The 14,170-nt window shown below is 35.0% G+C and overlaps 1 protein-coding gene across 1 annotated transcript in view; it reads right to left on the bottom strand.

Moving 5' to 3' along the window:
- Window positions 1-14,170, bottom strand: part of COL5A2 (collagen type V alpha 2 chain) — a 147,464-nt gene that overhangs the window by 51,810 nt on the left and 81,484 nt on the right. The window contains exons 7-16 of the mRNA XM_068544802.1: window positions 12,267-12,377; window positions 10,842-10,919; window positions 8,896-8,940; window positions 7,844-7,897; window positions 7,376-7,429; window positions 6,160-6,213; window positions 3,193-3,246; window positions 2,159-2,212; window positions 1,201-1,245; window positions 759-812 (exon numbers count right to left, since the gene is read on the bottom strand). Coding sequence (XP_068400903.1) covers window positions 759-812; window positions 1,201-1,245; window positions 2,159-2,212; window positions 3,193-3,246; window positions 6,160-6,213; window positions 7,376-7,429; window positions 7,844-7,897; window positions 8,896-8,940; window positions 10,842-10,919; window positions 12,267-12,377 — 603 coding nt within the window. The remainder of the gene's footprint in view (window positions 1-758; window positions 813-1,200; window positions 1,246-2,158; window positions 2,213-3,192; window positions 3,247-6,159; window positions 6,214-7,375; window positions 7,430-7,843; window positions 7,898-8,895; window positions 8,941-10,841; window positions 10,920-12,266; window positions 12,378-14,170) is intronic.

The following is a 14,170-nucleotide window of genomic DNA, read 5'->3' as shown; positions in this document are numbered from 1 at the left end:
TTGAGAAGCACTAAGGTGGTTGTCTTCTATGGGATAATAGTAGGGGATGCTATAAACCTGGGAATTTTAATTATAATGGGGATGATAGGATATCAAAATAACAGAGGCCAGATGGCAGTCCTTAATTGTCAAAAGAAAAGTGGGTGAAATATAATGAACTGCAAGTTTTTGAAATATTAGCAAGTATAGCCCGACTTTCAGAGAGCTGTGATGAGAATGAACAAAATAACGCTCCCCTCCAGGTTCAAGGTAGATGGACAGACAGCAAGAGAATTTCTCAATCTATACAATTAAAATCAATCAAGAGAAGATGACCAGGAGACTCTAATCTTTAAAAGGGTTTATTCATAGTACTTACCTTTTAGGATTGTGATGAACAAGAGATAAAGATATTTAGAAGAATGCTTGGCAGATAATAAGTGTTTGATAAATATTACCTGTTATTATAATGTGATTACTATTCCAAAGTCTATGATTCTCCATGCTGCTAAATGTTTTTATTATTTCTTAAATTCTGTATTAAAATAAGTAGGCAACAAATGTACTTTGGTTATGTAAGATGTTAACTTTAACAGAAGGTAGGTATAGGGTACAAGGGTACATGGGAACTCTCTTCTATTTTTACAACTTTTCTGTAAACTTAAATTTGTTTCAAAATAAAAAGTATAAAAATTACAAAGTAGGCAACCAGTATGTCATTCTCATTTAAAACGCATATTCAGTAAAGCATTTGAGAGAGTTGAAATACACATACTTACAGGAGCACCCTGTGGCCCAAGTCTCCCTCTCTCTCCTGGCATTCCTCTTGGGCCCTGCAGATGAGAGAGAAACATCTATTGAAACATCTTACTTGAATTTCTAGGGTAGTTTGATTTCACTACTCAAATCAATCAAGACCCATTATAATTGACCTAAATAGATTTCACTTAACCTAGCTTTAATGGCCTAAATCTACAATAATCCTGATTTGATCACTGGGTACCGAAAAAGAATAAGGGTATTCAACAAATAAGAAAAACAATGTAACGCAGGAAGCCTTTTCTATTTGAAGGGGCAATTCTTATAGTGTGCTTGCCTTTCAGCTGATAATAAAGGATTATTTCACCAGCTAACATATGTGCTCTAGGTCTTCTTTTTTTTTTTCATTTAAACATTCTCTTAGTATTATCTAAAAAAGCAAAGAATTAAATTGATACGTACCATTGGACCCATGGCACCCATTGGACCAGTAGGGCCAGCTTCACCCTAAAGCAAAAATGAGATCATATTACAATATGGGAAACCTTCAATTGATATTCATATCATTCTGTTCCATGTGTGTGTTATTTTAAAGGTTTATTTTTCAAAGTGAGCATTTGAAAGGTATACTTTCAATGAAGGACCTCAAAATTCTCCTGTAACACCTTTTCTCAAAATACAATGGAAATTTAGTTTCTACAGAAATAAGTCTAAAATAAAACTGGGGATTTAAGCAAGATTGATAGAACTATCACACCTAGCTACATTAATTAGAATTAAAAAACTAATTATTTGTCTATGTCTGATAATACTTTAGGTCAAGTAAAATTTTACAAAGCTAAAATTGACTGTAATATTCCTTTAAGATCTCTTATAGGAAGCTTAGAAATGACAAATTTAAAGCCAAATGCTTTTTCACGTATGTATTTCATCGTACTTTCTACTAAAAAGTCATCTGCACTTCCTGAATGTCCTCTTTCCCTCTAGAAGCATAAATAAATTTGGGAAAGAAATGATGGCCAAGAGGCCCTAGAATTAAAAGGGTACTAAATAATGGGACTAATGAACCATCTAAACCTCTCAGATATTTTTAAAGAAGAAAAAAGAGTAAATGTGTTTTAGAGGGTGGATTCATAGTGCATCTTTATATAAAGATAACAGCCATCCTACATTGGTAGAAACCCAGTGCCATGGTGGCTGTTCTTGGTGGCAAAATTAAGTCATGTTGTGTATCCTGCTAAATCTATTGCCACTCATCCATGAAAGATTATATTTATCTATTAAATTTATCTACTTAACTATTCATTTTTTATACTCCTCTTTCCTCCAGAACTATTTAAGGTGGTCCTGAAAAAAATTTTAGACTTGAAGCAGAACAGAAATGCTATAGTGGGGTTGTATTGAGATACTATACAATTACCTTGGAACCGATTGCTCCAAGTTCACCTTTAGGGCCTTCAAGACCTTTGTGTCCCTGAGAAGAAAAATATAAATTTGTATTTTATTGCTTTTTTGAGCCTCAGAAATGTAAAAGAAGAACCAAAAATAAGCTCACAGAAAGTACTTTATGAAAACAGATCTCAGATTTACAGTTGTTACTCAAAATGTTTCCAAATTCTCAACCTTCTTTGAAAGTCTATTCAAAGAAAATTAAAGTAGGGTTTCCCTCTTTAAATAACGTTTTCAATGTGCAATGTTCTCACCTTTCAAATTTTTGTAACTTCATAGAAATTTATTTTATAGCAACAAATAAAAAACCTATGGTGGCCTTAGAGAAAACAAATAATTATAGAATTTATATAGTTATAAAATATGGTTTATATCCAGGAGTGATGTTCAAAATATTTAATAACTAGTATAGGAGCAAGCGTTCTAATTATAAGCTCAACCACTCAAAACAGAGGCCAGTCAATGTACACTGAGTGAATATCAACCATGCTTTCAGATAGATAGATAGATATGTAATTTCTATATATGTATGTAACATAATAGTTGCATATTAATTATCCTGAGTTATAAAGAGAGAAGCATTCTATAGACTTCCATGTCTGAGTTGGGCTGAGTTGGCTAGGCACCCCCTGTGATCTAGTGCACTTTTTAGTATTGTGTCGTTTATTCCACTATATAGTAATTGCCTGTTTTCTTAACTGAATCTCATTAGCCTGAAGCTGAGAGTCATGGACATTTCTCATTTATCACTGTTTTTTCTTTTATAGCACAGTATTCATAGTATTCGCAGTATTACATAGTAAGAACTCAAAATACATTTGTTTATAGAATCAAATGAAATGTAAAACAAAGCATTGTGATTTTGGTAACTGCAGATGACTACTACAACCACAGCCAGTTAAGGGCAATTGACAAATGGAATTGTAAAGATTTTGAAGGTAATGCTCCCCAGACCCTACTCTATAAGCCACAGTATCTAAAAGGATTACAGAGGATTGAACTTACTCGGTGACCCTTCAGGCCTGGAAGACCAGGAGCCCCAGGAAATCCTCGAGCTCCCTGTTGAGGGTAAAAAAAAAAAACAGATAAGGCATTTCAGAGTCATTAACTGCATAATACACTTTTTTTTCCAAAAAATATCTGGTACATAGTTTTTCACTAACAAACCTAAGGAAAAAAAGGAGAAGTATATTTTTACCTGTCAAAATACATCTAGGTGATCAAAAATTAGCAAGGCAAATGGAAACATGTCTTACACAGAGACATGGATTAATGCCAGGTATTGATTTGATGACATTTTAAAATTTTCAAATTATATCACTGTATTATAATTAATAAAGAATAAACAACAAGAAAATAAACCTGAGTCAACCTGCTCAGTGACTGAATCAAGTAGCTCAAGGTACAGGAAAAAAAATCCGAAGAACTTAAGGAAAACTATGTTTTCCTGCCTTTATATTGTGTTTTATTTGTGGTAGAAGAATAAATGTATGTGTAGCAAACCAATATGATTTATTTTTTCTGAACTTCTAAGTATTAGCAGCAGAATATGATTAGAAAGATTATATTAAAATGTGATCAGAAATTTTTTTAAATAAAATGTTCAGAAGAAGCTTGTGGATTTGTGATTGTTTAAAAAACTGAGAAAATGAAATATCCAACAGAAAAGAAAGTCAAGAAATACGAAGAGAATGGGTTGGTTCCTTGACTCAGTTTCTTCATTTCTGTTAATTCTATGCATCCTTCACCTAAGCATATCAAATAAAAAAAAAATAGAAATCAAACACTAAATAAAATCCAAACGGCATGACTATTTTGAAATGATGCTTGATACTTTTTACTCATACCCTCTTAAAATAGATAACGACCCAGTGACTTAATTATTCACTTATTCTGGTTGACTACATTAATTAGGTTTTGAACTGAATGCTATTAATACTGCCACCAGTAGACTGAGCACCTTGATAGCACAGACTGATGCTACCAAATATTATCAATTATTATTATTAATCTGCATATCCCTGGCACTTAGCCTTATGCCTTAGTAGTGGGCATTCAAGAATAAGCATTGAATAAACAACTGAATGAAGAAATGGTTTAACCTTCATCATCTTTTTCATCTTCTTGACATCCATGGTGCTTTTCCTAAATCTTTCTTAAGGAACTTCTCTTGTACTAGCACAATCTAACAAGCAAAATCCTTCTGTTCTGTATTATCATAGACTTAACTTAAAGTTAATTGAATGAATAAATAACTCAATAAATGAAATTTGTATGATAAAAGCAAAGCAATAATTCCTCTGTGACCTCTTCCAGGGAAAATGTTTCTGTAGTGTTTTCTAGGGGGTTATCATAGTAAGGGCACATCAAACCATGCTCTCTGAACAAATAAAGTTCCACTAATTCTTCTGTTTACACACCCTGACTTAGGAATTCGTTCACTTCAAAAACTCCCTTTAAGTTTTTCCACTGGAATGCTCCCCTTTACTGAGATTCGTCTCCCCTCCATCCTGAGCAGAAACTCAGTATACATCCATCTAAGCCTATAGGGGAATTTCTGAGCTATGTTATTTCAAATAATTAGTTAACTTTTGAGTTTTTGTGGTCTGCAAGGGAATTCTCATATGATTACATATCTTTAATATAACAAGAAAATAAACCAGATGTACTAGCGCTCATAAAATTTTTCTCATTCTGCTGACCCAAGACTGTCATCACACCCCAATCACACATCGTTGCATCGCACTCACAGAGTGCATCTGTGACATGTTGGCAGGGCACGTTTCCTCCCCGTGGAGGGCCTACGCTGTGAATAGGTGCAAGAGTGTAGCAGGGCAGGAGGTTCAAGCCTGGATTGGCTCACGTGGACATCCGTGCTAATGACTAAACCACATGTCTTTGTCTGCATGGACTTTTCAGGCTGATGGGGGAGCAAAGGAAAGAGAGAGCGGGGAACTGGGGAACTGGTTTTGTGTTTGAAACGAAATAACCCTTACAGCGCTGTAAATTCCCTTAAAAGATCAGCATTTATTTGTTTAAAAAAATCCTAGCATTGAACCTCATCAATTTTCAGGAAGTAAAGGGAGAATAATTCAGTATTGTTGGATGTATTGGGTGGCAGAAACATTAGGATATTATCGGAAATATAATAAGTAGGAGGCCAAATCAGTTTAGGGGATTTTGGACAAGGAAAAAGTTTAAGAGCAGGAATGTTAGAACATTTTAGCTTGCTTATCATTTTCTAATTTTCCCCATTGCCTGTGTAGTGCATCCTAGGGGAGGGCCTATCAAAGTAATATGAGTGAAGAAAGAAAGGTGGGGTCAGAGTGTGGCCAAGTGGCCCAGGTCTCGAATTCTGGTGGAACCAGTTGCCAGGGACTTCTCCCTTTAGTAAGCCAAGCGGGAAGAAAATAGCTGTATTAGCAGTGCTGGTGATCAGTACACCTTGTCATAAGATTTTAGGGGCCAGGACATCAATCAAGAATTTCAGTCAACAACAGGGTTTGGGGAAGCAGCCAAACAGGAATCTTGTCCACAATTTATTGTTCTAGGATATAAAAAACAAATCAATAAACTCTTTAAAGCAGTTGTTTTCAACATATGAATAATACAAAATTAAAAATACTAAAAATATCTTTAAAAGATAAACGGGATTGATATGTTGTGAAATTTAAGTAAGTCAAGCTGGTGACTTAAATGAAAATTTGATACTCATTTTGGAAAGAATCCATGTTAGGTTATGATATAATTTTCTAGCTCTAGGAGGGTCATTCATATGGTGCCAATGCAAAGCAGGCAATTGGAATTAGCTATCACCCTGGCAAACCGTCCTGTTTCAGAATGACAGAAGAGAACATATCTTGGTGACAGTGCCTAATGCATGCGCAGGCAATGAACTGCGAGTTAATTTTAAATGTTCTTTATTTTTTGAAGTTTGTCTTTACATTGTTGTATTGATCAGTATAAACTTACCGGAGATCCTGCAAATCCTACTTCACCAGCTTTTCCATTTCTACCAGGCTCACCCTTTACGGAAAAAAAGCAAAGTAGAGGGAAGCAAAGAGGAATTAAAATGTTCTCTCCTGAGACTAAATGACAAATCAATTTCAGATAAAAAGTCTTACTTAGAAAGCTTACGCCCAATGCTCTAAGCAGTGTAAGAACACAGCTCTATTCCTGATGGCAATCCATTAGAGCAAGACAGTTTGTGGAGATTTCACTCATTTATCAGAAGAAGAAATAAATATAAATTATACTGGTCTCACCTAGCTCACCATTTTATGAACATCAAAATTTACACACACACACATGCTATGAAATTCTACATCAACATGTAGCACTGAATTAAATAAATAGTGCTTCTTACAATGATATGTGCCATTTCTTTCTTGTGATGAAAAAAAATTTAAGAACTACCAGAGATATTTTCTTTATGGCCAAATTCATTGTAATCCACTTAAATAGATCTCACGATACACAAAGAGAAAATATTTTCTTGGTTTAATGTCACACAGACGTTGATGGTTTACCCATAATTTTATCCTCAACTTTGGTAAAACTAACACAAGAATCCAGGAAAGCAAATCTGTTGTTACATCCTGTTCTTTGATCTTTGATCAAAGAACAGGGTGTTCTTTGTTCTTTGATCACACGTTCTTAATGTTAAAATTTGAAGTTTAGCCATAACTTTAATTAAAAATTCAATTAAAGAAATGAAGCATTTCTTCAAATGCTCAAAATTTCTTCAGTGCTCAAAATGAAGCATTTTGAGCACTGGAGAGCAATACTGACACTATTTTACTAACACATTTTAAAAAATCCATTTAATAAGGGCCTCACAATGATGTTTCGGGATCAAAGCAATGTATTTTTCCTTAAGATCACTTCAAAAGCTCTACTACCAAAGGTTGTTGCTATTGTAACAATTCTAGTATCTCATGGAGAAATCATAATGGAAAACCTGAAGAATGCAGGCAAGGATACAGTACCTAATAATATAATACCATCAAAATTAAGAGCACTTTTAAATTTTGTAAAATTCCATTCTGACTTCTCCAGTTTTTAGTGACTTTAATGACAGAAATGGAGGAAATGAAATGGGAACCAATGAATAACATTCATGTTAACACTGTAGCTCCTTCTTAGCCGCTTTTGAAATTTCAAAGCAAAATGAAGAAAGGTAGCTTACATCTTCACCAGGTTTTCCAGGAGGGCCCTCTGGTCCACGTGTGCCAAGTGGACCCTAATAACAAAATGAAACAACAAAAAGGAAAAAAAAGAATATTTACCTATATTTACCCATACCCATCAATGATATAATCCAAAATACAGCTGCAATAAATGAAAATTATCATAGAAAATAACTTTATTAATATTCTGAATTTTGTTGTATCTGTCAGATTATGTGCTCAACAGGAAAAAAGTTCACAAATGCAAGTATCTTAGCACTTTCTGCTGACCATATTCAAAGCCTCTGAATTTAAATACTCTGCCAAAAGAAACATAGAGCTTAAGCACAGTCCATAACAGAGGGCTCCTGAACTGGACTGGAATTTCTTGTCACATTAGGAAAGAGTTAGTAATATAAATAACTCATGACATCATTGTAATGGTGGACCCATATTTAACTGGGTCTACATGCTTACTTGACATTTACCATTGGTCCAGGGTCACCAGGCTCACCAGGAGGTCCTGTAGGGCCAGTACCACCCTAAAATTGAAAATAAATTATATATCTATATATAATTTATGTATAATATGTAAGTTATATAAACAAACCAAAGAAAAACATAATACTAAATCCTACACTCTCTGCAGTATAATGCAATTGCTCAAAATGCTGGCTCTACCACTCTCCACCTGTGTGACTTTGAGTGAGTTACTTAATCTCTCTATACCTCATTTCTTAATCTGTGAAATGAGAATAATATGGTGCTTACTTCATTAGGTTGCTATAGCTCTTCAGATAACTAATGCATGTTAAGAACCTAGAATAGTGCTGGCACAGAGTGAGTGTTCAATAATGGTAGTTATCTCCCTCTTCTTCTTCTTCTTCATCAACTACAGTTGCCATTCACAATGGCAATAATATAAAATAGCTTGAAGTAAAAGTCCACAACATGATAATGAAAATACGGTATCTCTGATTGAGCTAAGAATTCTTTTCTTTCTCTCTTTTGAAAAAATCATTTACTACTGCCTGTCAAATTGCTACAAACATTAAAATAGCTCTACATCACTATTTTATTGGTATTTGATAGGCTATAGAAAGAAAGTACAGTATTATATTCTTTTTAAAGATTCGATGGAGTGATCATCTTCATTGTTATTTTTAATAATACCACATGGTGATGTCCTATGATCTGATTTCAGAGCTCCAAAGTTGGCACATAACTAATTATGAGAATTTTCACCATGACATGAGATAATGATGTGTTATTTCAGAAGCACAGGCACATAAAAATTCTTTGTATTGGAGATCAGTAACATAATGAAACCAGATAATAAAACTTTAACGTCATGAAGAATCTATGAAAAACATACTGCATATATTTCTAAGTGAGTGAAAATTAACTGAATACATCCCATTCAGTGAGCATTAAAATATGCAATTCAAAGGCCAACCAAAAGCAGTCATGTCACAGAGACCTTATTTATAAATTTTTCTTTTTTTGCTACAGTATATAATTTAATTATAAAAAGACTTACCTGCTGTCCTTGTAAACCTTGAGGTCCCCTTGGGCCAACAGGACCCTTAGAAACAAATGAGAAGAAAAGTTGCATAGTGTTCATGACAATTAGTTGAAACATTTCAAAAATGTTGAATCAGTGGGGCTTCCCTGGTGGCACAGTGGTTGCGAATCTGCCTGCCAATGCAGGGGACACGGGTTCGAGCCCTGGTCTGGGAAGATCCCACATGCCGCGGAGCAACTGGGCCCGTGAGCCACAACTACTGAGCCTGCGCATCTGGAGCCTGTGCTCCGCAAAGAGAGGCCGTGATAGTGAGAGGCCCGCGCACCGCAATGAAGAGTGGCCCCCGCTCACCGCAACTAGAGAAAGCCCTCGCACAGAAACGAAGACCCAACACAGCTAAAAATAAATTAATTAATATAAAAAAAAACAAAAACAAACAAACAAACAAAAAATACAGCTAAATTCAAAAAGATTAAAGCTTGGGCAACATTTGGGATGATTTTACACACACCCTCAGTGTCATACAAAGAAATAAAGAATGTGCCTATACACACCCAATGTCTTTGGGACAAGAACACTTGAATTGCTTAAGGGGTGGTTCTATTAAAGCAGAACATCCAACAAAGAAAAACCTTGGCAAGCATAAAGTCGTTATCAAACTGTCTATTTAATTCTTCAGCTTCACAGCAGCTAACTCTTATAACTTAAAATGAGCAAGTTGAATTAAAGGCTTATGAAACTATCAATAATAATGACTAGATTATTTTTAATGTAAGTTTAAAACAATCTGGGGCACTAAGTTTTTTGGGTTATTTCTTTCTTTCACAACATACACTTAAAGTATCCACACAGGCTTTCCCCATTTAACCATGAAATGATTACACTGAGGCTTAACCAAAGGAAGAAAAGGAAAATGCAATTTTAAAAATTATTAATAAATGTCTATGTAATTTTTTAAAATGTCACACTTTAAAAAGTGAAAGCAATTAAATGAAAATCTAGTTTGTTCTTATGGCAAAAACTTCAATTTTTGTTTTGGATTGATCAGATATTTAGCTAGTAAGAAAATAAAAGCTTCATTTAAAAAAAAAAACACATATGTAATTTCAACTTCAAACTGTTAAAAACTCATATATTTTAGAAAAATATCCCAAGTTAATCACTGAATGAAACCATACTGCTACTGACTTAGAATGTATATAAACAAACAATGTTTAAGTGACTTAAAATATATACAAACAATGTTTAAGTTACTTGCTGGCCTTAAGGATGGGTAGAAGGGGTGTTTATGCAGTCTGACTTTACATTGTCTGAAATGTCATTAACCTGGGATGCCTTTGAATTATGTTATGAGCAAAAAAGCATGGAGAAGTTGCTTTGAAAAGTGTTAATTCATTCAATGAAATTGCACTGCTCCAAATACCCAGGTTAAAATACTTACCCAGAGAAAATGGGAATCTTTCTAGCTGCTGAAGAAATTCAAAAGAGAATGGGGATGGCCCAGTGCATAAATTTTAGAGTTGTTGGCATAAGGCAACCAGAGAGTATTAAGATAAATAGGAAATAATAAAAACTTAAAGTGGTAAAACTTCTCATTTCAAAATTTTGTCAAATAACTTTCTAACAATACCATAAAAGTTTTTTTTAATTTTTAAAAAGTACAGTTTTTGTTGAGGTGGTGGTGGTTATATGTTTTAAAATTCTTTATTTTCTTCAAATAGTAAGTGAAAAATACAGACAGCCCTTTATTAATGTAGACACATATTTTGCACAGTTATGAATGGAAAACCATTGGGCTTTTAACTGGTATACAGCAGGGTTTGATAAATAAATTGAATGAATGAATGGATGGATGGATATGTTTTAAGAAGACACACATCACTTCTTAACTAGCCAACTCAAACCTCTCTGCACAATGGTTTTTCCAAAGTACTTTGATTATCAGTAAAATCTGAACTTACCACAGAGCCAGGCATCAGTCCTACTTGACTCCCGAGTCCAGACTTTTCATCCAACCCAGCCATCTGAGCTGAAAACGGCTGTAAAAGCAATGTGTTGACATTATTTCCACAGTAAAAGACATATATCAACATACTTTTTAAACTGAGAAGTGTACATTCTCTGGGATTCTTAAAGAATGGCTCTTCTGAGAATCATTTTAAACTTTTGATTTAAAGCAAGGAAAAAGGTTCAAGCTGTTTTTCATTGTATGTGTTTTCGATTGAACAATCTTCCTCGGGGTATTTTATTACTATGTTGCTCCAGAATAACTACTGCAATGGGCCAAATGTCTGATACTTGATAAAAGCATGGATCATTCTGATAAGTATTTAGCCAGTCTAATCGACTTCAGGTTCAAATCTCTTTATCTGATTTCCTCCCATGGTTAGAGCATGCCAAGCATCTGAACAAAACCTAAAAGTGCCTTTAAAACATTTGTCCTAAAGATTCCAGATTCCATTTCAGAATATTTTACTTATATGGTATTCTTTGTTTGTGGCCAACTTTAAACTGCACTTATATAAGTTGATTACAATTTTACAATCTTTTTAATGAGTCCCTGAATGTTCCAAAATTGGCAACAGTTTTACCTACTCTTTTTCATATCTAAAAATCTCTGGTCACCCAATTGACCAAAACTGCCCAAACTCATTCCAGGAGTTCTATTAATTTCCAGATTTTAGTGGGAAAAGAATGTGTGTATTGTTTTAAAAATAAACTGGCAATTCCTTCTACAATGTGTTGAAAATCAAATGTAAAAATTGTTGTAAAAGAAAAATCATATTTCAGGGTTCCATAAGTTCCGTTGTTGTGCTATGCAATCTACTCATAAATCCCGTCTCTGCCACTAAGAATTCAAAGAGGCAGGTATAGAAAGACACTTTGTTTTATTTTACTTCCGGCAGGAAACTGATATTCAGGAAATAACCAGGTAGCATTTTTAGTGTCAACTCAGTGGCTCTTTCATATACATCATCCTGGATGTGTCATCCTCCCTTGGTGTAGAGGACAAGACACAGATTTTGTCAGCATTCTGAGCCTAGAGAACAAAGGACAAGGACATATTTCTCTTATCAATTCATAGTGGGAACAATACTAGTGGTCCTTCAGAATCAACAGAAAGTACAAAATTCCAATGACCAGAACTGACATTGAGAAATACAAATAATTTGAAGCAGCACTTTTAAAAAGTGCTACTTTGAATTGTCCAACAATTCCCTGTGGATTTCCTAGTTTTATTGTTATTCATAGCAGTATTGTGTTCACTTAAGCTTCTCTTGCAGTCTAGGGTCAACATCTGAACTAACACAATTTAAAATCATAACAATAAATCAAAAACTTATTATTTTATCTAAAGATGATATTGAACAATGCACACATCTCACCCTGCTCAGGCCATCGGGTCCTGGGTGAGATGGATGTCCAGGAGGTCCTGGGGCACCCGGTTGACCAGGAACACCTGGTTCTCCATCGATTCCCTGAGGACCACGAGGACCCTGGAAAAATAAGCCAGTAGAAATTAGAACCTATTGCCAAATATGTACTTAGTAGAAAGCAAAAAGCAGACTTCTTGATGGAGATAAAGTGTTCATTATTTTTAAAAAAATAGCAATCCAGCCACCTACAGTAATTTCATCAGCTATTCCAACACTGCGGATTTCAGCCCTGGTCAGCCTCTACCATCGGGACACGGTACCTTCTGGGTAAGAATTTTACTCTTGATGTGTTAAATCCCCAGTAATGAGCCTTCTTGAAATAATTATAAGAGTGTATTCAGTTCATCAGTATTCTAGTATAAGCTTCCTTATTTGGTTGAGTTTTGCTGTTCAGGGTATCTAATCAACGATTTCTAAATTCACTTGTCTGTCTTAGATGAAATTAACTGTGTATGTTCTTGCTTAACTTCCCCCCACTTAAAAAAAGAATGTGATGGATCCTTGATTGGGGTTTGTGGTTTTTCTCATCTTTCTAATTTTTTAATGCTTCACATAGTTCCTGGCTCATAGTAGACACTCAGTATATGCTTATTACATTTTCACATTTCAATCCTCTTTACTCTAGTACTTGAAGTCTGGCACACTTTGTTTTCCCAACTACTCCCAAAGGTAGTCCAGACCAATGAGAAGTAGAGGGAAAGGCACAGGGACTCAGCCAAGTCTACTTCTCAGGGCAGTGCGCAGTGAGTTGCAGCTGCTGAATTCCACCCTCCTCCTAGCCCACATTCTGAAGGCAGGTTGGGGGACAGCTACGTCCTCAGTTCTGGAAATGCCCCGTCCCCAGACCTCATCATGCCCACAAGCCTTGTTAACTATTTTATGGCTTTTTAACCCTAGAGATTCTTAACAGGACCAAAGAAAGGAAAGGAAGGATGAAAAAACTCAATACACTTTTACTAATTAGAAGCAGGGATCAAGAAAAATACGGTAAGTGAGTTAGAGTTTAATAGTAAAAGAATCTTCTCATGCCTAAGCATGAGGATATCTTCCAGCCCACAGTAAGCAAATATGAGCTGGTACAGCAGAGGGAATAAACGCAGGACAAGCAGAGGGGGCAGAGGGGGCAGTTTGCATATGATGGTTTGGGGGAGGGTGGCATAACAGCTCTACAGAAATTTAATTAATATATTTTAATATATTCAAACACTCATGTTTGACATGTTTACTTCCTGGAGTAGTGGAATAATTAAGCAAATTTATGTGTTCAAATAGAAGTAGATAGCTTAGCCTGAGAAAACTCACATTTTGAAAACTAATTTCTCAGAAAGTTATTCTCATCCTTTAAAAATCAAACCCCTTCTGACTCCTAAACCACTAACCATTCACTGCACTCTTTTTTCATTTTACATAATGGAGGCTAATTTTTCATTGCTATCTAGGACTTCTGGATCATATGAATGTGACACCATGAGCTGGAAGTGTATATTGTCAGTGGTGGCATAGAAAACATAGTAGTCTGACCTACTCAGACTACTACATGTGGAAAACTCTTAATGTATTTTAAAATGTGAAATTGTTAATTGATAACCAGGTTTGATTAATACAAAAAATGAGCTAAAACATTCTCTCTGCTTTGAAAGAGATTTCCAAAGCAAAACCAAAAACTACATTTAGTTCCAGTGCAAGTAGAGAGAGATTTGGGCAATATTAATCCTCAAAAACTTGTGTCCTTTCCCCAGTCCTCTGCGATTAAAAATCATGTTTCAAGGTCTGCTCTGAAGACAGTTCACTTTTTCATTGACTTCATGATGCATTCTGTGCCTCCATGGTATCTCCTCTAAATAGCCTACATG

Source organism: Eschrichtius robustus, chromosome 5, assembly GCF_028021215.1.
Source record: "Eschrichtius robustus isolate mEscRob2 chromosome 5, mEscRob2.pri, whole genome shotgun sequence".
In the NCBI taxonomy this organism is placed as follows: domain Eukaryota; kingdom Metazoa; phylum Chordata; class Mammalia; order Artiodactyla; family Eschrichtiidae; genus Eschrichtius; species Eschrichtius robustus.
The sequence above is the reverse complement of the archived record's forward strand: the minus strand, read 5'-3'. Positions and strand labels throughout refer to the sequence as shown.